Raw genomic sequence first — 25253 nt, 5'->3', positions numbered from 1 at the left:
TTGGTATGTCCCCCTTTTGCCTTAATGGCAATGGGCATAATGGTAAGGCGTCCACCTAGCAAACCAGAGATTGTTGGTTCAAATCCAGCGGTGGATGTTTTCATTTTTCAACTCTTAAATTGCAAATTGCAAAATGAATTTAGTTCAGTTACTACAACAGGGAATTAAACGACATAAAATAACTTTCCATGTGATTCTTTAAAAGTAATTATATATTCAAATACTATTCCCACATTATTTATGTAGTCTATAGGCCATTAGGCCTCATTTCCATTCTAACAGATTTAGGGCTATTACAGACAGCTATTATGGTACGGTTGTCAACTGTAGCCTAACAACTGTGAACATGCATACAAAACAGGGCAATTGACACAATGGGGTGGTGAGACCATATTTGATAACTACATTCAATAGTGTCCCACTAGCTTTGAAATAACAAATTAAATATGATGTATTACATGAATTCAAACAAATACATTATTGATTCAAATTAGGCTATATTAAACCAATTATAGAAACTAACATGTTAATACAACTGTGTATAGGCTATCACCCTTGTTTTAGAACCGTAATGATTATTTACTTAACGATCATAAGTGTTGTACAAGTAATTCGATCATTATAAGTGATAGGAGAATTGGCCTGCTTAAGTGAACACTGTTTTGTGATTGGCCAGTTCCTCCCTGGTTCCTCCTCCTTACGTTAGTAAAAATTGCTCCCTGCTGCTATTTTCCAGACTCTCGTGTGCATGTCAATACACTGTTGTGTGAACTTGTTCCGATTGTAGATTAAGGATATAGCTACTTAACTAGTATCTTGTCATAGTGTGACCAGAGGTGTGTTCAAGATCGCCAACATGAGCAAATATATTCTAACTGTTTTCTGTTCACCAAGAACATTAACTAAGAATTGAAAAGGTAGTGTGCCGCAAATACAAATGGCTGCCGACAGGAAAGCCGCGCATAGAACAAAAGTTGATAATTATTTGGCAGTTATAATACACTTTAATGAATGTGATATTTGTTCTTACCTTAAAAATAAATCACAGATGAGCAACAAATCAGCTAACTGTTATTCTTAGATTAAAAATGCATTGGTGATGAAGTAAATGGAATGTTCATTTAAAATCGTTCAACAGTAACTGTTTGCTGCAAACATAGTTCGCCGTGAATGTTCGCTGTCTTGAACGCACCTCTGGTAGAAACTAGGTGTTCCTGACCAAACCTTATCAGGTGTATGTTCCAGGTTGCTACCGAGACATGTTTTATATTGACACGCACCAAACATTTCAAAGCAGGAATGGCGGCACTTCGTATGGAGTGAGCTTTCTACCTGGGTCAGACTTACTGCATTCTCCAGTTGGGGTTGGAAATCCATCATAATTGCACGTACAGCATTTTAATGATCATGTCAATGAATACATTTTTAGCTCCTAAAATGGTGAAGTTGGTGGCCTAGCTGGCCTCTTTAGGCTGACTGTACTGAAGTGTGTGTGACGGATAGATGTCACCCGATAGCAAGGTAAGTGGCAGTTTTGTTCCGACGTTACATATTTTGAAACATACCGATAATCCATGCGAGCCCAGTGTAATGAATGAGGTGTATTGCCTCTGTCACAGATTGCTGTGAGAATTAGAGTGTGGTCACTGGTCACACAAGTATTCGTGATTTAAGGTATGTTATTTGAGTGATTTGTATCTGTGTTATTTTGTTTATGTAACAAGAGCTAACTGCTTAAGAGTATAGTGTTTTAGGAAAACATAGGTGTGTGTTTAAATGGCGAGTGTGTTGGCAACGCGGATACTGGTGCAGATACGAATGGAGAGGCGGCTCAGCCAAAATCGTTCACACACACACATCATTTTATATGGACGGTTTCGGGTTTTTCATTTATGTTAAGATTAACCAGATAAAGATTTAATAGAAATTGCAAAAGAGTGCAAAACTGTAGTAGTTGTGTTTCAAGTGGTTTCAATGTACTGCAAATCGCAATGTAGTACAGGGGACTGTTTAAACAACAACACTTCCGGGTTACATCATGCCCACTTCCGAGTACGAGTAGCCGGAATACGGATACGGATAACTGAATTGGTTGTACGGATACGGATATGAGTAATACAGTACTGGCTCACCCCATTGAGAGAGAAGAGTATTGGAAGGAGACCAAGATGGCGTCTCGGTAGCTGTTAACTTTCGAGCTCCGCTAACAAATTTAGTTAAAAGGTTCTAAATCAGACTAGAAAGTGCTTTTTGGTGAGTGAAATAGACTAAGTGACTGCCCAAAACCATGCCTAAAGGAGGAAACAAAAGGAAAGCGCGTGTAGAAAACTCTACAGCCAACCTATTGGACTTTCACAGTTATGCTAGCAAAACTAGCATAGCCTCCGGTGAAAACCACATGGAAGAGGACGACTTCACTGTCACCCCGCTTCCCGAAACCCCTTCCAAGTCTCCGGTGCACAAGAAAGGTAAACCGGTTGACGAAGATGACTCAAACAACATTGTGACAACGCTCTCCCGTCTGATTAATAATAGAGCTGATAGCCTAGAGAAAATAGTCGGTACCAACACCATTAAGATTGAAGGCTTAAAAAAAACAATTGACTTTGTGTCTGGGGAGGTGAAGGATATGAAGAAAACAATGAACGAAGTCGATTCCAGGTTGAAAAAAGAGGAGCAACGGATGGAGACGTGCGAGGATCGTATCACAGAGCTGAATCGATACTACCGCAGATTTAATCTGAGGTTGCTGGGGGTTCCTGAGAAAGATCGCGAAGACATAAGAGCTGAGGTTATTCATATTTGCCAGGAGGTCTACCCAGAGGAAAAGGGAAAACTTCCAGACAGAATTGACATCGTTCACAGGCTAGGAAAGAAGGATCATAATAAGGCAAAGCCTCGAATTGTCATTGTGCAGTTCTCCTCCCGCGTTCTGAGAGATGCTGTATGGAAGGCAGCTAAAACATCCAAATTCCTGAAGGATAACAACATGCGGTTCACTGAAGATCTCACCCCTACTGATCGGGAAAGAAGACGTCAACTCTGGCCGGTGGTGGAGGAGGCCCGTGCTGCTGGTAAAACGGCATATTATATCGGAGCGTGTGTGTTTGCTAATGGCACAGAAATTGTCCTGCCGGTCATTACCTGATCATTTACATTAGTAAATGTGTCATACCACCATTTGTTCCAAAATGTACCATATGTGGATAAGTTATGTTCCATTAAGCAACTTTCTAAATTGCAGTTAGGTTTTTGAAAGTTATTTAATTTTCGGTTTTCAGTTTTTTTTATACTGGAATCCTAATCTTGATTTTGTACTGTTTACTAAAACCAATCTAGCCTATGAACAGGATTATTACAGGACTTTAAAGTTAGTGGAGTTTGAATTTCGCTTTTTCTCTGTATTTTCACTGTTTGAAATCTTGAGGTATTTTGTTTTTCGTATCCTCTATGTCTTTATCTTTTCTTTCTTTTAATGTCAGGGGTTTAAAAAATAATTTAAAACGCAAAGCAGTTTTTTTATTTATCAGGAAATTTAAAAGTGATTTTTGTTTTTTGCAAGAATCTCATAGTACCAAGGAGGATTTGTCATTTTGGAAAGCTCAGTGGGGCAAGGATTTATGGGGATCACACGGCTCTGTAAGATCAGCTGGTGTCACCATCTTGAAAGACAATTTTCCAGGGGAGATTATTGATCATTGCAGTGATCCTGATGGACACTTTATTATTATGGAGCTCTCAATTTTTCAGGAAATTGTGATTATAATTAACATCTACGGTTATAATGCTTGTTCTGAAAATGATACTTTATTTGATAGATTGGATGAGAAAACACAATTCTGGTTGATTAGGTACCCTAATTCTTTTTTGATTTTCGGTGGAGACTTTAATGTTGTATTTGACAATAATTTAGATAGATTCCCATCAAAGAGACCCAGCTTAACTAACTCTAACCTTAGAGATGTCGTGGAAAAATTCAATATTTTTGATGCATGGAGAGAAAAATTCCCTACATCTAAATTATACACTTGGAGCTCTAAAGACCTTTCCAGACAGTCCCGACTTGATTATTGGCTTGTCTCTCGAAAATTTGACCTAGACAATATACACATCAATATCCATGCAGCTCCCTTTTCTGACCATAAGGTAGTTACTTTAAATATTACATTTTCCTCTGCTTTGCATATCCCCAGAGCCTTATGTTGGAAACTTAATAATAGTCTTCTTTTACATAACAAAGTCCTAATTGATATTAAAGATTTAATCAAGACTTATTGGGGGAAAGCCTTTAGACAAAAATCATTTGGTCAGAATTTGGAGCTCCTAAAATGTGAAATTGGCAAATATATGAGATCCTATGGCAGCAATTTAGCAAAACTCAAAGAAGATAGGCTGATGTCTCAAATTGCTGCCTTATCTAACAAGACTAATGAAAATCTCTCTGAGGAGGAGTTGCTGCAGCTTAGCGAATGCCAGAATGAGTTAGATGACATCTATAGACAGAAGGCCCAAGGGGCTTTTGTGAGGTCAAGAATGAAGTGGATGGAGGAAGGTGAGCAAAATTCATCATATTTCTTTTGCTTAGAAAAATCTAAACTGAAAAAATCATCCATAGATGCTTTAAAAATTAATGGTAACCTTGTCAATGATCACAAAATGATTGCTACCCTTTGCTCAGAGATTTACAGTAAACTTTATACGTCCAATTTTTCAGAAGAGAGAACCTCTAAAACTCTAAACTCCATTAAAAATTGCAAAGTAATTGCTGAAGATCATAAAGCACTGTGTGATTGCAAAATAACTCAAGATGAAGTTCTGAATGCTATTCTGAGCCTTAAAAATAACAAATCTCCGGGCAATGATGGACCCCATTTCTTTTTTATGTCCTGTCTGAAAGTATTGAACTTGGACTGTTACCACCTACACTAACACAAGGCCTTATCACCCTCATTCCAAAACCCAATAAAGATTTGCAGCTGATAGACAATTGGCGCCCTATCTGCTTGCTCAATAATGACTACAAAGTACTAGCTATCATTCTTGCAAATAGAATTAAGAAATCTTTAGCCTCTATAATTGATGAATCACAATCTGGCTTCATGTCAAACAGGCACATTGAAAACAATATTAGATTGGTTCTGGATGTATTGGATTATTCTGAATTTAGTAATGAAAATGGATTTATTTTGTTTTTGGATTTTTATAAGGCCTTTGATTGTCTGGAACATAAATTTATTCATCAATCACTTTATAAATTTGGTTTTGGTGAATATTTCTGCAAATCTATCAAAACACTTTATTCAAATGGTAATTCTTCAATCAAACTTAAATATGGTACCTCTCCCCATTTTCAAATATCTCGTGGCGTTCGTCAAGGCTGCCCGGTCTCTCCTTATTTATTTTTACTCGCTGCCCAACTCCTATCCACTTTCATTCAAGAAAGCAATATTCAAGGTATTTCTCTTGCTGGCAGACAATTTACCATAAGTCAGGTGGCAGATGACACTACACTCTTTTTGAAAGATTCAGACCAAATTCCAATAGCAATCAAACTTATGGAATTATTTTCTGCAGCATCAGGTCTTTGTCTAAATATAAATAAATGTGAACTATTGCCCATTACACAGTGTAATCATACATTTTTATATGATATTCCTGTGAAATTAGGTGTTGGGATAACTAAAAATGAAGATGAACGTTGCAATTTGAACTTCCGCCCCATTATCGATAAAACTCGATAAAAAAAGATTCAATCTGTGGCTCCAGAGAGATTTGACTTTAAGAGGTAGAACTCTATTGACCAAAGCTGAAGGCATATCCAGGCTGACATATGCTGCACTTGCTTTAAATGTTGATCCCTCTATTGATAAGATGCTATTTAAATTTGTCTGGAAAAACAAAACCCACTATATCAAAAACTCTGTGGGGATGAATACTATTGACTCTGGTGGTCTTAACTTTTTAAATTTTACTACCCTGAACTACACCTTTAAAATCAACTGGATCAGAAAATTTCTCTAACCCAGAATCTATTTGGAACTTTATTCCAAATTACATGTTTTCTAAATTAGGTGGTCTTCCTTTTTTGCTTAGATCCAACTACAATATTGAAAAGTTACCTTTTAAATTAGCTAATTTCCACAAACAAATGCTGTTAGCCTGGTCGCTTATCTACAAACACAGTTTCTCTCCGCACAAATTTATCATTCGGAATAACTGTGACATACTATTCAAAAACAAATCTATTTTTTTTACCAAATTGGTTTAACAATAATATTCTACTTGTAAAACAATTATTTAATTCAGAAGGTCTTCTAATGAACTACTCTGAATTTTTGTCCACTTACAATATCCCTGTCACCCCAAAAGAATTCGCTATTGTAATGGATGCCATCCCCAAAGGTGTAATGATGTTATTTAAGGGTAATACTGAACTGCCTCCTTTTCCTTGTCCGTCAACTTTGGATGACACCATAGTAGGAAAGATATGTCTCTTATCCAGCCCTTCAACCCGGAACAGAAGGATCAGATCACTTTTTCAGAAAGACATTGTCACCATGCCTTATGTAATCTATTACTGGGGAAGGCGTGTCCCAAATATCCAATGGAAAACAGTTTGGACCTTATCCTCAAGATACTTGATCACAAACAAACCTCGAGATGTCTGTTTCAAACTTCTCCATCGATGCTATCCAACAAGACAGTATTTGCAAAATATCAGAAATGACATCGATGTTAATTGTTCTTTCTGTGGTCTTGATAGTGAAACAACCACACACTTATTTCGGAGCTGTCCTTACACTGTTACTTTTTGGAAAGAATTTGCCCAATATATTCGTTGTACCATCTATCCTCAATTCTCATTACTATACAAAGATGTGCTGTTTGGTTTTTATGAGGTTTGCAGTTTAGAACAAAAACAGTATTATATTATAAATCTTTTTATTATCTTGGCTAAATTCCACATTCACAAAAGTAAATTCTATAACAGAAAACCTTTATTTAAAATTTTTATGAATGAAATGCAACAATACATACAAACTATTCAGCACTCTTCAAACTCCAAAGCCCTAAAAACTCTTAATATATGTAAACTATATAATTGTCTTAACTGCTGAACCAGTTTTTTATTTTTTATTCTCTTTTATTATTTTATTCGTTTTATTTTATTTGTATTGTACTTAAAATTTAGTTACCTCTTAACCCCTGTCATTTGTGATGTTATTGTGATACTTTTGCTTCACATATTGTGATTTGTATTGTTATATTATATTGTATATATTGTCAATAAATACACAAATAAAAAATAATTTAAAAAAAGAGAGAGAAGAGTATTTCTGTTGTCATCAGCATTGTTTACTAAAGAGGAATGAAATTGGTGCGCTAATGCCTGATGTAGTTGCTTATCGCTTCATTTTGCACAGCAAATTTGTAAAATACAGTTCTGCCTCGTCTCTCTCTCACACACAATTCTTCCTCTGTAAATTCTGGTTCAAAACTGTAAGGTTGCATTTTAGTAAAAAAGCTTATCTTCTTACTTGCACATAAATTGATGCTATCCGAGACAGCTATCCAAGACACAAGGTGTAGTGATCCATGGGGGTCTCTTAACCCCTTAAGTCTCACCAGCCCAGCATGGTTTTTTGTATTAATTCCTTTTTTAACAGTGGAATTTTCACTATCACTATGGTTACAGGATATACAGTTTGAAAGCGTTACAACTCACAGTGTTACCCTGTTTTAAGATGCCATTGCTTTAGTGATAACAGTTCCTTATTTTGTAACGTGTGTGGCAAAACAAGAATGGGGGGATCTCGCCTTCTCTGAATTTTAAAAATCCATATGCTACACAAAATGAAATTTCAAGGCTCCAGCAAACCAAATGCATAATAATACAATTCTAAAAATGTGTCCATTGTTTACTTACAATTTCTCTGGAGGAATTCATCATTGTTGTCAGTTTTGCCGTTGCATGCTTAATAGTTTGTTGGGTTTCCATAAAACAACACAGCCTTTTTTTGCCTGCATAAGGAAGCTGTAGCATTTTCAATACACACATTAGACTGTTCGGCAAAAACTGTTCTTGAGATTTTATGGCCAAAAACATTAACATTTAAAAACAAATTTGTGATGTATACGTCTAAAAACAGGACTTCCTTTGGGGGACTTTCTCGTATCTTTAGCCTCTCAAGACTCAAGTGAATCTTTCTGAGGAAGACAATAGAGAGCATTTTCATTGACTGGACCCAGTTCAGTTTTTATCAGTGATAATCTAAATACATTCTCATAATATTTTATTATTATTCTGTATGCTCATAAATAAGGATCAAGCCTGCTTTTTTAATAATATGTAGCATGTAAAATTGTGGAATGTGTTTCACTTGTTGATGGGTATTTGACAAAGACATCAATCTTTTGTTACTGAAAATATTACTGAAACAAGGTTACTTAAGCTCAAACACAGTGGGGTTTTTTTCTCAATGAAAATATTTTTTTCTGCCAGTAATGCTCCTGAAAAATGGTTCTTACATCCCCCCTGCCTGTCATCTCTCCCACTCAACATTACTCTCCTTGCTCTACTCTCTGACAACAGCAGATCCAGAAGTTTGTAAAACTGTATATGATGTAAATGTATATTATAACAATAACATCTAGTATATTAATATATTGCTTGAGGTCCACTGATTGAATAATGTGTAATACCCAAACTCCATCAACAGGTCAAGCACATCCCACATTTTAACATGCCATTTATTATTTAAAATCAGTGTACTGAACAATAAAATATTGAGTGATATAGAGTGATTTTAATTATATTTCATTATAATAGAATTATAAAATCTTCTATTTAGATTTAGGCATTGTAAAACACATTTATCATATTAGATATCAGTGCGACTTTATAAAAAATCCTTTCATGTCACAGTCATATCTCACAAAGTCATGTAATGCATAATCTTGCAGCTGTTTTTCAGAGATTAACTGTCTTGGGATTTCTGACACTTCACCCCACCAATCCCTTGATATCAATGACGCTTCTTGATGTTTTTATTTTGCTATTTGTTACATCATTGACATTGCTTATGCCTATATAATAAGGACATTTCCATCAAGTTTTGACAAGCAGTTCAACTGGAACGAGGCAATTGTTTTCTTCAGCACATGTGTAACAATGGAAAAGCTGAGAACAGCCTGATACTTCCTTTGATTTATCTTTCAGCTCTTCTTTGACTGATTCATTTGGATTGAAGAATTTTCCTTTTAAGATATTTTTTTGCTAAGTATGATATGTCATCTCTGTCATGACAATCATCACTGAGCCAAATTAGAAAGAAGTTCTGTAAGTATTGTTCGTGTTCTTATGATTTTTATGTCATGCATTTTATCATAATTACTTAAAATTGTGAATCAGTAATTATCCTCTACATTGTCAGATATTTTGTATGCATATGGATTAATTTCCTGTTGATATATCTCTTCATGTTTTTTTAATGCCTGTTTTTCAATCTGCCTCTGACTGTTTAAACAGTCCCCTGTACTACATTGTGATTTGCAATACATCAAATCCAAGACATTCACCTGAAACACAACTACTACAGTTTTGCACTCTTTTGCAATCTCTATTAAATCTTCATCTGGTTAATCTTAACATAAATGAAAAACAGAACCATATAAAATGATGTGTGTGTGTGTGTGTGTGTGTGTGTGTGCAAAAAATATGGTTAAAGGAAAAGTGTGAAGGACAATTTTCATTTCACCACATTTGAAACAAGAAGCTGAAGGAGAACTGTATCTGTCCTAGCGTACTAATACCACTTTTAGATAATTAAATTAAATTCAGTTTACATTTATTTTTTAGACATCCAAATCCAATGCCCTGGAGAAAAAATAATTGTGATCATTGAGAATTATATCTTCAAATGGTAAGTGTCCATAAATCTATTTTTTAAAATTGCCATTTTGCCCATCAATCTACACTCAATAACCCATAATGGCAAAGTGAATCATGTTTTTAGAATTATTTGCAAATGTATTAAAAATCTAAAACTGAAATCGCTCTTTCTGCAAGTATTCAGACCCTTAATTCAGCAATTACAGCTTTGAGTCTTCTTTGGTTAGTCTCTACAAGATTTACAAGTTCAGGGGTGATCCGAATACTCGGACAAGACAAAACAAGTTACCGGTTACGATCAACGATTTTGATTGATAATCATTTTTCCGAACACAAGTGCTGTAAGAGGAATTGGCTCATTATCCATGATGATCGGAGAATTGGTGTATTTTATTTATTCATTTATTTTCATTGGCTGCAGCAGCTGTACATCAGTGAGTATGTGTAACATAAACTTCATGGTGTTGAGTGATAGGCCAGTATTTTTAAATAACCAGCATTACCATTTTAAATTAGACAGTGCTATGGTGATGATCCAAATGAGGAGAAGGTTCCTGTGCAACTCTGCTGAAACAAGTGTTTAGAAAATTGAAGTTACCCAGTGTGTCCCTTCAACTCATTTTAGCATGCAAGGTGTGGTAGACTAATCTGATTTCTGATATATAATTTGTCTATTAACACAAGCAAGCTGTTTGCCGTGTCTGTGACTCACAGATCACAGTTGCTGTCGCTCCCTTTTTGCACTTCAGCTCCTTAACTCTTATATTGGATTCATATAATATATATCTTGGAAGTCCCTTTTTTCCATAATTTAATTCAAAAAGTGAAACTTTCATATATTCTAGATTCATTATCGCAAGTATGAATGCATTGTTGGAAGCCTTATCAACGCATAGGTCAAGGTCAAGGAAGGTAATCTAATCATATCTATTTAAGCAGTGGTTGCCCTGCCTGATGATATCTTGTGTTTGCAGAATGTAAAGCATTTTGAAATCTGCATTTTACAATATTCCACTTGCGTTCTGAGTAAACTATGCTAATTTTGCCATAATAACTCATATAATTTGCATTTGACCATATAAAAAGAAAATAGAACTGTAAGTAGTTTAAGACTATTACCTATAAAATACATAATGGCGCTTACATTATGCCAGAGCTAAGAAGTAACATTAGCCAACATTTTTTTTTCTGCCTTCTCCAGATCAAAAATGAAATAGTTGAAGTTACGGTCATTTTCCGGAAGCGTTGCAATAGCTGATTTCACAAAACCTTCAGGTACTGTTTGGCTTGTGCCATTGCAAGTGGATAAAAAAAAACTAACTAGTTAGCTTGGTCATTAAGCTACCATAAAAAGAGAAGAGATTTATGCGCTTTACTTTATGTAACTTGCTACCCTTTCAGTAACATGCTAGGACCATGTAAATATTATTAAAACACATGCTAGATGCCGAACGCTGATCGCCTTAGAAACACATTCAGTTATTCCACAGGGTCAGTCACAGTTGCTGTAGCTTCACAAATCATCACCTTTTAATAAGACAGTTAACCGCAAATTTTCTGCATTTTGGGAACACAAGACAAATTTTAATCTGCATTTGTTTTTTTTCCCTGCGTATATAATTCTGAATTCTACATTAGTGCGACCACTGAGATAAGCAGTGTAAGCAGTCAATAAAGTGTGTAACACTAGATTAGATGCCAAATTAGATACACAAGTGAGCCCAAATTTGGACAGTATTTGGACAGTAAAATGTTTGTTTTGTCTCTATACTCCTGAACTTTGGATTTTAAAAGATACATTAAGTTAAAGTGCAAACTGTCAGCTTGAATTTGAAGGTATTTCCATCCGTATCGGAAGTTATGATGGCTGTAGTACAGGCCTGGCAGAGCATCACCAGGGAAGATGCCCAGCACCTGGTGATTTCTATTGGGTTGCAGATTTTGGTCATTGCATGCAAAGGATAAACGACCAAGTACTAAACGTAACCACAGTATGATGAGTTGACGTCGCTCTGGATAAGAGCGTCTGGCAAATGCCATTAATGTAATGTAATGTAATGTATGATACATAATGTTAATTTGGCCAAATACTTTTAGTAGCCTAAAATGGGAGACTATGTACAAAATCTGTTGTAAGTTCTATATGATATGGAGGAAGATACCGTCACATTAAAGCTGACCGTCTGCACCTGTGCCACATAATCACTGTGTAATTTAAAAAGTGCTGGAGTCCAGCCAAAACAACAACAAAAATGTTTCATTATCAAAATACTTTTGGACTTTATTGTGTCTGTGTGTGTATATATACTGTACATACATACATGCAGTATACATATAGATTCTAGACTTGTCTCAAGGATAATTAAAGCAAACAGGATGCACCTGACCACAATTTGGAGTGCCACAGCAAAGGAACGGCATACTTATGTAAATTATATTTCAGTTTTTGATTACTTATAAATTTGTAAAAATATAGTTTTCACTTTGTCATTGTGGGCTATTGGTTGTGGATTAATGGGCAAAAGTCCCATGTACAGTGCCTTCGATTGAATACACCTAACTATTCGGAAGCAGCTGAGAAGCCAACCGTCTAATTATTTTCGGTCCCCTAAAATCCGGGGAGGACTTATGTATAAAAAAGGATGTGATTCCTACACGCATCACCCAATATGGATGTAAAAGCCAAAAGAACAGAACTGTCCTAATACATACAAACTGCACTGTGTATCAAACATTGCAAGTGACATAATGCTTCCTTTGCACTGATACTTTTGCTATGCAAAATGTATTATAAATATACTCCACTTTATTGGGTATTTATTAGCCTTATTTTTTAGACCTTCTGCTGCCGTAGCCTGTCCACTTACAGGTTTAATGCATTGTGTGTTCAGAGATGCTCTTCTGCATACCACTGTTGTAATGCCTGGTTATTTGCATTACTGTCACCTTCAACCAGTTTGGCACTTCTCCTCTAACCTTTCTCATTAACAACACCTATTGACCATGTCAGCATGATTGTATGCCTTTACTTGCTGCCACGGTTGGCTAATTGAATACTTGCATTAACAAGCTGGTGTACAGGTCTACCTTATAAAGTGATCACTGAGTGTATATTATTAACTCAGAAATAATAACTGTACACAGGGTAATTAAAAGAATCATATGAAATGTAAATGTCTTCCATCTCTTGTTTTCAAGATGAAGCTATGAACTCCACGGCAAGCCCCTTTGAGACATCATACAAGAACTATTCTGCAGTAGTGCTGATCAGGGATTCGTTTGCCAAGGCCTTTATGAAAAACCTAACAGTAGTGCTTGTCTGGTTCGTCCTCAGCTACATTAATGTGAGTGTCGTGGTCACGTTCTTCAAAAACCAGGTTTTTTATGAGGACGCACGCTACATCCTCTTCATCCACATGGTCATAAACGATGCCATTCAGCTGACCGTCACCATCATGCTGTTTGTGCTCAGCTATATCTTCTACTTTATCAATGTGTCTTTCTGCTGCTTCTTCATCCTGGTAGCCATTTTCACCACCAGGAACTCACCCCTCATCTTAGCCTGCATGGCCATTGAGCGCTACATCGCCGTGTGCAACCCGCTGCGACACACTCAGATCTGCACCGTGCGGCGCACCTACGTCCTTATTGGCCTCACTTGGTTCCTGTGCGTGGTCACGGAAACCAGCGACCTCTTCGTCACCCTAGCGTCAGAGTCCATAAGCTTCTTCCACACCTCGGTCTTCTGTCTCAGGAAGAATGTGTTCGGAGCTCCGAACCTGGCCGTTAAAATGAAGGCTCTGGATGGCTTGTATTTTTTGGTGGTGTTTCTCACCCTGGTGTACACCTACCTGCGGGTGATGTTGGCGGCCCGAGCCCTGTCCACAGAGAGCAGCTCCGCCCAGCGGGCCAGAAACACCATCTTCCTACATGGGATTCAGCTCCTCATGTGCGTGCTCTCCTATATCTACCCCAGCATTGAGGCTGTGCTCAGCACCCTCTTCCCTGCACAGATCTTAGATATCCGTTACTCCACCTACCTCATTGTCTACATCCTCCCTCGCTTCCTCAGCCCCATCATCTATGGAGTCAGAGACGCCAGATTCCGCAAGTACCTGAAAAGATATTTCCTCTGCAGCTTGTATAAGGTTAAACCAACAAGTGAGAGAGCAATGGAACACTAGCATTAGCACGATGTAACGTGTCAACCCTTAAATCCATGACAGCCAGTGTATTTTACGTTTAATAATGATCCTAATAACTGTGATGATTATGTTATGCTAATAACAAAGCTCTGTAATTCAAATAAAGCTAAGCCACTAGTATTTGCGTTCTTTGTACTTGATTGCCTTTGGTTTGTTTGCATTACTGTGGTGCTATTCACATAAAAGCATTTGTTATATAAAAAAGAAAAAACAAAACCAAATGTACTGTGGTCCATTCATGACAATGAATACAATTAAAAATTTTGTTGTTATTTACCTGCAATCTATACCTATTTATCTACAATACTGGACATTAAATGTAATACAGTGGGAGTCCCTAACCAGGTTCTGTAATGGCTACTTAAAGAACTTGGACAATGTTAATTTTAAGTGTAAACTCTCTCACTCCCGCAGTTACTGCCTTAAACAACAGCAATATTTTGAAAAGTGGTATGGAATGTGAATACACTTGCTATATTGAATGATTTCAAAATACTGTAGTGTGTTTTTCTTCATAAGTCTATCAAGTAGAGTCACGAGTAATGTTGTGTAATGACACATAAATGTGTAAATGTAATGTAATAAGTAACAAATATTCTATAAATATATAAAAGTTCATGATTAAATATGCATGAATTGTAAATATGCCCTTTGAATGTTTTCTTATGTTTTAAACACATTGGTCTTATTCGGCCAGAGAGAGTAAGTAAAGCAGTCTTTGTGATATGGGTCATTCTTTGAAAAGTGTTGCAAATGAGGTAAATGCTGAAAAAATGTTTGCGCTTTCAGTTAAACTGTAATATTGTATTGCATTTAGGAACATCTTGCTGTTTCCAATTCCGGTGGGAATATTTTGGTGTCACCATTGCGTATGATTAAGGCTCATCATTGTCGGTTTTCACCAATTCACCGAATTTGGATGAAACCAATTTTCGTCCGTTCATTCATTTGGATGAAACCAATTTTCGTCCTGATTTTTTGTATTTCACATATTGATGTTTCTCCACATTTGGAATGTTTTTGGAATTAAAATCTATTATTTGATTTGATTCTCTGTACCCTTGCTGTGAAACGAATACCAATTTTAGCTGGATTCATGTCAAGTTCTAAAACACATAGCAGGTGACGTCCCCCATGCTTGTTTTGTCACCCCACATAAATGACAAAATAAGGAACTGTCATCGCTAAAACATGTAATGGTAAAATAGTTTATACAAATAGAACTATTTGTTTTATCGCTTTCGGTAGCCTAAATACTGTAACCAGATTCATTGTGATTTAAGGGGTTAAACTGGATTCCTTTAGTCTTTTGTATTTTAGAATGTCTTCATCATTATTATAACATTATAAAATGTATCCTGGAGGTTTGCATTTTTATTATAATTATAATTATTAAGGCTGTCATATTTTTCATCTGTTTTTTTCACCCATTTTTTCAAATGAAAAATAAAACCTGAAAAATTCCCAGATTATTAAAATCATGTGATTTGGTTGCGAATAGACCAGAACGGCAAATTTAGGTACTTTGAACAACTTTGAAGTACACGCCCCTTCTCGGGGTAAGTATAACATTGTGGGAATAGGATAGTGATGGGAGGGATTGTTCATTTTGGTGAGCCGGGTCTTTTGGCTCTGTTCGTTCAAAAGATTCGTTCGTTTGGCTCACTCGTTCATTCACTTGCACTTCAAGTACGCACATGAGTCTCATATGTTACTCAGTTCGTTTGCAGCATTGAACTGTATTGGTTCACAGTGTAAACAAGTCGCCTGTGTGTGGCTCCCTCGGAATATCACCCAGTCTAGTTGTGGAATTGTTTTAACATTCCCCCTTTTAATAAACCGCAACCAAAGTGTAATTAGTTAAATAACCATAATCATCAACCTCTTTTAGACTGCATTTGTAGACACCACTTGTTGCCCTGTTGTAGCATAGCCTATTAATCAGAGGAATATAAAACTAACGCAATATTTGTATTTTTTGGATTGCACCTGTTTTATTACGTTTTTTATGGAGTAGACACGACAGACCTGTTATAGGTTTTTGCCATAACTTTTAATCCTCTCCCAACGCCACCTAGTGGCTTCCACATTACATGTATGTATCAGGATGTATTATTTATACATATCATGACATCTCCCTTTTTTTTTTCAACATAAAAAAACCATGATGCAAATGCTGAACTTGAGTTACTGTAAAGCCCAGTATGACAAAAGAAAAAACTCGCTGTTTACCCTGCCATAACATTTCTCAGGTTTCAAAACACATTAAGGCATCATTACTTATTTCACACTTATTTCAGCATTTCTTTCCATCTGTTTTTTTTTCTGTATTGCTACTTAATTGTCCAACTATGAACTATGAAAAAAAAACTTTCATAGATCTATTACTCCTCAACAAGTCGTCTTGGCTTTGAGACGATTCTTCCACTTGCTGTTTGACCAGGAAGACCTGGAAGCTCTTTTGGGCTGACATCTCTGGTTGTTGTTTTGTTTTGAGTGTCCATTTCATGTTTGTCCTCTGTGCTGTCACAAACATTCTGTTGAGTCACATATTGGTTGTCCATTTCTTTTGGTGTGTTACTTTGTTCCTTTGATAGCATCAGAAACTTCCTGTTTCTCTTTACACCTGTCCATCAGGTGTCTGGACAACGTAAGATCTTGGCTGGTCAGAAAGTTCAGTTACCTGGGCTGGACATATTCTGACATTTTCGCCAACCTGAAGTTTCTGAAGTGCTTTGGATCCTTGATCAGAGTATTCCTTCTGTTTATTTTGCCTTGTCTCTAACAATTTCTGAACTGTATTGGTTACGATTTGAGGTGTCAACATCTGTGATGTCATCAGAAGTCTTGTTCTCACACGCCGACCCATTAACAACTGGGCTGGTGACGCTCCAATATCCTCCAAAGGTGTGCTCCTCAGATTCAGCAAAGACAGGGAAGGATCTATTCCATCAGCTTTTGCCTTTTTCAGCATGAGTTTGACAGTCTGTACTCCTCTTTCAGCCATTCCATTTGACTGTGCGTGATGGGGGCTTGATGTTCTGTGAATGAACTCCCACTCTTTGGCAAAGGCTTGGAATTCACGTGAGCTGAACTGTGGTCCATTATCTGAAATTAATGTCTCAGGAATTCCATGTCTGGCGAATTGTGACTTTAGATGAGTGATGACTGTTGCACTTCTCGTGTCTGACTTCAGCCACTCAACCTCGATGAATTTGGAATAGTAATCCACCAAGAGTAGATATTCCTGCTGGTTAAAGTTGAATAGGTTGACACCTATCTTCTGTCAGGGTCTTTCAGGAACACTGTGTGGATGTAGTGGCTCTTTGGTTTGTCGTTTCTGGTGTGTACTGCACACATCACAGCTGTTCACCATCTCTGAGATACTTTGCGACATCCCAGGCCAAAAGAGTACCTCTCTCGCTCTGCGTCTACAACTTTCAATGCCCAAATGACTTTCGTGAATGCGCTGTAGCATTTCCATTCTCATCGCTGCAGGAACTATGAGCCGTTCTCCTTTGAATAAGATTCCATTCACAACTGAAATTTCTTCTCTGAAGTTCCAATAGGCTTGTACTTCTTTTGCAGCTTGGCTTTTTGTTTCTGGCCATCCATTCAGAACTGCTTCTGTGAGTTTAGTCAGTGTGACATCATTTTTTGTTTCCTTTCTGAATTCCTCTAGTTTCTCAATCGACACAGGTTTATGTTAATCTTTTGAATTCATAAAACTGTCAGTATTCTGTGATTCGAGTTGTTCCGATACCGATACAGCCCAAAATGCTGGAAGTACAAAATCGGCGGATAGGCGAGTCTATGAACCAATCTGATACCACGTAATTTATTTATGTGATGATGCCTCATTTATGCTACTCAGACAAACAACAACATGCGCAGTGCTAGGAGAGTGCAACGTTAGTCAAAGCTAGCATATGTTTAAATTCATTATTCATTGCACTCATCTTCCCCTGTGTTGTCGGTGTCTTTATGTAGTTCTGAGCCCAAGTCACTTCCCTGTCTGTGCGTGAATCACTATTCAGATGTTTTCAGAATTTTCCGGTTTCCCACAATTCCTTCTCAGTCTCACTTTTCTTACTTCCTGCTTTCTCTCCATTCATGTTTGTAGATAGCACTAATCTACTAATCCCGACTAACATAGATTTTGTACAGTACTAATTATATTAACACACTAATATGTTTGTCCAACTAACTAACATTCACTAGTTTTTGGTAATTATAGTTTAATCACGTAAACTAACATATAACATGAGAATTTGAGTTTGGCATGAATATTTGAAAATTTGAATTTGTAATTTGAATTTAAAAAAATTATTTTTTAAACAACTGTAACAACTAACCTCACCCAATAAACAACCCCACTGGCGGGGTCCATTTTTAGCAATTTAAGTTCTGTTTGAAGCCAGACTGTACCTATAACATTTCCGATCGAGTTTAATAAACATCATAAATAGTTGATAGATGGACTGAACAATATACAAAATATTGTTACTGTTATGCAAGCGGTCTCTTAGCAATCGTTGAGCGTTAGCCAGGGAGGATATGTCCCGGCATTCTGCAATAGCGAAAGTCGTAGCAACCTACTGTACATTACATATTCATATTATACGATGGATAGGTCCGGTCCATTGTCTCTATTGGTCAGTCTGCATTCCAGTCGTGCCGATATCCACAATATAAGCAAGGCTAAATGGAATGTTGACACATTTTTTAAAATTACTCTGCATTTGTCAATCACGGTTATCCACTTTATAATCAAATTGAACGTTACTTCACAGTGTGCATTAGTGTTCTGCAGTGGGTTGGTTGCATTTTCTGTATTCAGCGTCAGTGTTATTTAAGCAGTTGTGTAGCGCACCAGTGGCAGCTGTGTGCGGCAGCCTCGGCTACTTGCCTCGGCGTACGAAGTCGCAGGTGTACAAAGTCGAGGGTGTCTATCTACGGGTGTCCATCGAGGCTGTCCGAGAGCCTGATGTTTGATTTTGTTTTTGCTGCCTGCCCTCATTCCACTGTGTAGTATTCCCCTTGTCCTCCCTAGTTCCCTCCATGTGTTTCCTTCCCATCCCTGTCCTCTCTCCTCTCCCCAGGTCCCAGTCAGGTAGGAGGTTCGCCTCCCGCCAACATGGGCAGAATATCTCTAACCTCATCTTCCCTCCCAGATCCCCTGGTATTGATCTCTGTGTGGCTGGTGGCCTCTGGAACTGCCAGTCCGCCGTCGAGAAAGCAGACTTCATATCTGCCTATGCCTCCCACCTCAACCTTGACTTTCTTGCTTTAACTGAAACGTGGCTCTCACCAGAGAACACGGCCACCCCGGCTGCCCTTTCCTCTGCCTTCTCTTTTTCCCACACACCCAGATCCTCTGGCAGAGGAGGTGGCACAGGTCTCCTAATCTCATCCTCATGGAGATCTAGTGTCTTCTCCTCATCCCTCTCCTTCTCCTCTTTTGAATTTCATGCGGTTTCTGTTACTCTGCCGTGCAAACTGTTTGTTATTGTTGTTTATCGCCCCCCCGGGTCCTCTGGGGAACTTTTTGGATGAGATGGACATCCTCCTCAGCTCCTCACCTGTCAATGACACCCCCCTGATCCTCCTGGGTGACTTCAACTTCAACTCAGAGTCCACCCAGTCTACCTTTCTCTCCCTCCTCTCTTCTTTTGACCTTACCCTCACTCTTTCCCCTCCCACCCACAAAGCAGGCAACCTTCTTGACCTCATCTTCACAAGGAGCTGCACAACAACCAACCTCTCTGTAACACCACTCCATATATCTGACCACTCCTTCATCTCTTTCTCTCTTCCACTCTCCTCTAACACCCATCCATCTCTCCCACCATCCACTGTCACCTGTCGACGGAACCTACGCCACCTGTCTTCCTCCACCCTCTCATCTACAATCCTCTCCTCCCTACCATCTGCGGAGTCTTTCTCTCGACTGTCTCCCGATGATGCGGCTACAACTCTCATGTCCTCCCTCTCATCTTCCTTTGATTCTCTGTGTCCCCTCACCACCAAACTAGCTCGGGCCTCCCCCCCCAGTCCTTGGCTTTCTGATGCTCTACGAGCTGCCCGAACCGAACTGCGGGCGGCGGAGAGAAAATGGTCCTGTCTCCCCAGTGATATGGCTTCCTTCCATGCACTCTTATCATCTTTCCATTCCTCTGTCTCTCTAGCTAAATCTTCCTTCTTTCACTCGAAAATTAACGCGGCCGCCTCTAATCCCCGCAAACTGTTTTCAACTTTCTCCTCTCTTCTGGCCCCCCCTCCCCCCCCACCCCCCTCATCACTCACACCTGATGACTTTGTCTCCTTCTTTGAAAAGAAGGTCGATGCTATTCGCAATTCCTTCTCCCAACCCTCCACCCCTGCTGACCCTCCTACCCTCCCCAACTCCCTAACCTCCTTTTCTCCCCTCTCTGACGCCGACACACTGAAACTCCTTACTTCCCACCGCCCAACCACCTGTCCTCTTGACCCCATCCCCTCTCCCCTCCTACAATCTATATCTGATGACATTCTCCCTTTTCTCTCCTCTCTAATCAACACCTCCCTCTCTTCCGGCACCATGCCCTCTTCCCTGAAGAGGGCCAGAGTCACTCCCCTGCTCAAAAAACCTACTCTTGACCCCTCTGCCCTGAACAACTACCGGCCTGTCTCTCTTCTTCCCTTTCTCGCTAAAACTCTGGAACGGGCGGTCTGCTCCCAACTGTCCACTTATCTTCTCCAGAACAATCTCCATGACCCCAACCAGTCTGGCTTCAAGAGTGGCCACTCCACTGAAACTGCCCTGCTCGCGGTCACTGAGGCACTCCACTCTGCTAAAGCAAAATCCCTCTCATCTGTCCTCATCTTCCTCGACCTGTCAGCCGCCTTCGATACAGTCAACCATGAGATTCTGCTCTCATCGCTGTCTGGGATGGGTGTCACAGGTTCTGCACTCGCTTGGTTTTCCTCCTACCTCTCTGGTCGCTCCTACCAGGTGACTTGGAGGGGCGCAGTCTCTGACCCTCAACCCCTACGAACTGGAGTCCCGCAGGGCTCGGTTCTTGGGCCTCTCCTCTTCTCGCTATACACCATGTCTCTTGGTTCTGTTATCTCTTCCCACTGCTTTTCTTATCATTCCTACGCTGATGACACCCTACTCTTCATTTCCTTCCCCCCCGACACCCAAATCACCACACGGATCTCTGCCTGCTTGGCTGATATCTCTGCGTGGATGACTTCCCATCACCTGAAGCTCAACCTTGCCAAAACTGAGCTTCTCTACATCCCTGCTAAGTCCTCTCCGTCAATCGACCTCTCATTGACTGTTGAGGACTTTGTAGTTTCCTCCTCCCGTATGGCAAAGAATCTTGGGGTGACTCTTGATAACTACCTCACCCTGGCTCCACAAGTATCCTCCACTGTCAGAACCTGCAGGTTCTTTCTGTATAATATACGCCGTATCCGTCATCTCCTGACTGAGAAAGCCACCCAGCTCCTAGTCCAGGCGCTCGTCATTTCCCGCCTGGATTACTGCAACTCCCTCCTAGCCGGTCTCCCAGCATGTGCCATCAAGCCCCTCCAGCTGGTCCAGAATGCTGCAGCCCGCCTGATCACCAGTCAGCCCAGGTCGGCTCATGTGACCCCGCTTCTCATTGCCCTCCACTGGCTTCCTATTGCCGCGCGCATCCGTTTCAAGGCCCTAGTGTTGGCATTTCAGGCTGCTAAGGGGACTGCCCCACCTTACATACAATCCCTGATCACTCCCTACTCCCCAGCTAGACCACTCCGGTCTGCCAGCTCTGGTCGCCTTACGGTTCCCTCTCTACGTGCACCTGGCGGTCGAGCTGCACGTTCACGCCTGTTTTCCGTTCTGGTTCCTCAGTGGTGGAATGACTTGCCTACCACTGTCAGAACAGCAGAATCCCTCCCCCTATTTCGACGCAGACTCAAAACCCACCTTTTCAAACTCTACCTTAGTCCTCCCTCCTGATTTCCCCTGCCCCTCCTTTCTGATATCCCTATCCTTGTCTAACCCCCCCCCCCAAAAAAAAAAAAAAATGCACTTCTGATGACAACTATGTTTAGAACAGCATTTCCTGTGTATTTTGCTAGTTTCTGGATGTGATGCTCTGACTTATGGTAGAACCTATGCACTTGTGAGTCGCTTTGGATTAAAAGCGTCTGCCAAATGACTAAAATGTAAAAAATTTACTTAATGTTATCATTATCTCGCCTCTAGTAGCCTACCAAAGTAAAGTAAAATAAAATGAGTGAGTTTAAAGTGTCCTTTGATTTGGAAAGGAGCAGGAACAAAAAATATTTTAGGTAACATCCTCGGATCAAAATAACAGCAAGACCACCAAACCCCGGCGAAGCAAATGATGACTCATAATGACAGTAATTTCAATACCTGCACGTTATGTGGCAGTATCCCGATAAACGTCTACAACAAAAACAAATGACTTGTGTGTGTCAGTGTCACCTGGTGTAATGTAAAATAGCAAGCTAGCTAACGTTAATGCAGTGGGGATACATGATTGCAATTGCGTTGCTTAGCTAAGGTTAGTGCAGTGGGGATACATTATTCCTGCTAACGTTAGTACTTTGCTTCAATAGTGGAGTGGGGATACATTATTGCGCCCTAAGGTTCACAATATTGTTGCTTAGCAACTAATTAACTACTGTTCAGTGGAAGAATACATTTACCATAAAACATAGTTCCATTAAAAATACATTCATTTAAAGTTTGTCTTGTCTTTCTTTAGTGAAATCTTGAAAGATAAATGTGGTAATCGTTGTATAAAAGCATTATGGAACAATTTGATCGCAGGACCTTTGGTACGTTTAATAAAGCTTGAATACACTGACAAGACTCCATTCTAAGGCTGTTCTGTAAATATTTGGTTTGCTCTCTTGTTCCTCAGCTGTGCCAGTTCTAGCCTATATGCCTTTCACCCTGTGACTTCAGTATGGATTATTCTTATGTTCTTTTCATTTTGGGGCCTTTTCACCTGGCTTTACTTTTATTTTTCTGCTATTTAAAACTTCCCAACTATTACTAAAAAATAATTTTGAATAGCAAGGCCCCTGGATAGACTACAGAAATGACAGACAATTCTGTGTAAAGGTGAAAGGCATACAAAGCACTGGGACTGACCAAACAGTTAATGGGTTCAGCCACACCCGGAAGTGGGCGGGGTGTCGTCCGGCCGCAGGATGACTCACAGTAATGTTAGCATACTAGCAAAACATTAGGGAGCTTGTGGCTATTAATGTCTCAATGTAACATTACTGTACTTCACAAAACCATTCACAGTTATATCAGATACCATTTCACAATTTTTAAATGTGAATTGGTTTATTGGCATAGCAAAGTCGTGGTCAATAAAAAACCTTTTGTACCACACTGATGGCTTTCAAGCTCTCTTTGCGGATTGCTGGACGTTGCTTTGATTGGCTCGAAAGACTGAATATACAAACAACAGTTTATTTTAATTGGTTTTCTACTATTAAAATGTCTTTTTTGAATTCTGTCAAGTAAAAGTAAAAATACTACAATGTTTTCATAAGTACCCTTCCAGGGAATCATGTACTTAAGTACTGTAACGAGAGTAGTTGTAATTTGTTACTTTACACCTCTGCCATGAAGGTCTTTGTTTAAAGTATGTTGTATTGTTGTACGGTGAACAGCTAGACTTGTGCCTGCTACTCTCTTTTTGCAGCTGTTTTGTTGTGATGTGTGGGTTCTTCTGATCTACTGCAGTTTGATGCTTTAGAAGGCATGGAGTTACTTCAGAATAAAAGCTTAGCCCTGGAATTATACTCACCCTAATGAGTAAATCGCCCGGGTCTGGGCCTTAGCAATCATCTTTTTAAAAATGAACAAAGAAAAATTGAAAAAAGCTTCCCAAACTTTTGCACAGGGTCCTTTTCCTTTTTTATATAATTTATAAACAGTAAAAAAAGAAAATTAAAAGCAATATTGCTTTAACATTTGCAGAAAGGTCTCATGTTTAACTCTACCATTTACAGTTTGCGGGGGGGGGGGATCCCAATCCTTTTTTTAAAGTTTTAGGGAAATGAATCCTCTCCTAGTGAGCATTATGCTGACTACTGAATATTCAATACTTAATATTGAGGACTACTTTTTGGAGCTATGGCTATTAATTAAATGTTTGTGACCACTAGACCAGCCAGTCATTAAACTAAGTTATGACGACAGCAGTAACACTCTGGCTTCTGCTGTATTCTGGTAGGGCTAATCTAGAATCCCCAAAATAGTAGCTGTAGGTAAATTAATAATTTTTAAGATCTGTAACCTTAATAGCATGAGAGATGCCAGTGAAGTTTGCTAGGCCACCCCCATTGAGACACACACAGACACAGACACACACACACACACACACACAAATTAACTCCCCCAATTGACTGACTCCTTTATTACTCCTTTTTTATCCACTGTGAGATGGCTCTTTGAAGTTGGCCAAATGGTGAATGAGGAATTAGTCATTCCTACAGTACCTGCAATTCACCCAAATATAATATGGTTAATTACACTGTAAACACGATAACAGATGACACATTAATGCATGCATTGAATGTCCAATACACTTAGTTGGTAGGCCTTTAGTTGGCATATTATTCTGGTCTCCAGGTGCTCATTATTCCATGGTCTCTGACAGAAGACACGCCTAACATTAAATCAATTACACACACAGCCCAGTGCTTTAAATGCAGCCAATTGTTCTGGTTAGATGCTCAGAGCAGACATACTCCAAGGTAAGTAACTCTGACTTCATTTGAAATTCAGTGCACTCAGTAAATTGTTTCTAAGGACTTTAAATTGATAGTTCACTGGGTTTTTAAAATATTATTTCCATTTTAGTGTATGTTTTTGATTGTTTCATACAGCTGAAAGGTATTTTAAATATTTAGAGACATTCTTGATGCTGTCTACTACGCATGAGCTGATATGATATGTTGGCCAACATTTTCACACTGTGATATTATCTCAATAATTATGAAAAGAAGCTGAAATTCTTAAAACAGTATTAAAACATACTTCAATGAATTAAGAATAACAATTTACACTGATCAGGAAACATCTGTTTCTGACAAACAAATTTTGAGATGTTAGTAATTTAATGTCCACCTTT

At 38.9% G+C, this 25253-nt stretch overlaps 1 protein-coding gene across 1 annotated transcript; it reads left to right on the top strand.

Annotated features, from left to right (window-relative positions):
• The first annotated feature begins 13158 nt into the window (after positions 1-13158).
• LOC133109456 (odorant receptor 131-2-like) lies at positions 13159-14076 on the top strand. The gene has a single exon (XM_061218779.1). It carries the CDS (start codon positions 13186-13188, stop codon positions 14074-14076), a length of 891 nt encoding a protein of 296 aa, XP_061074763.1. The 5' UTR covers positions 13159-13185.
• Positions 14077-25253: the final 11177 nt, after the last annotated feature.

The sequence above is a fragment of the Conger conger genome, chromosome 14 (assembly GCF_963514075.1).
Source record: "Conger conger chromosome 14, fConCon1.1, whole genome shotgun sequence".
Taxonomy (NCBI): Eukaryota; Metazoa; Chordata; class Actinopteri; order Anguilliformes; family Congridae; genus Conger; species Conger conger.
Note: the sequence above shows the minus strand (reverse complement) of the source record. Positions and strands in the feature narration are given on the sequence as shown.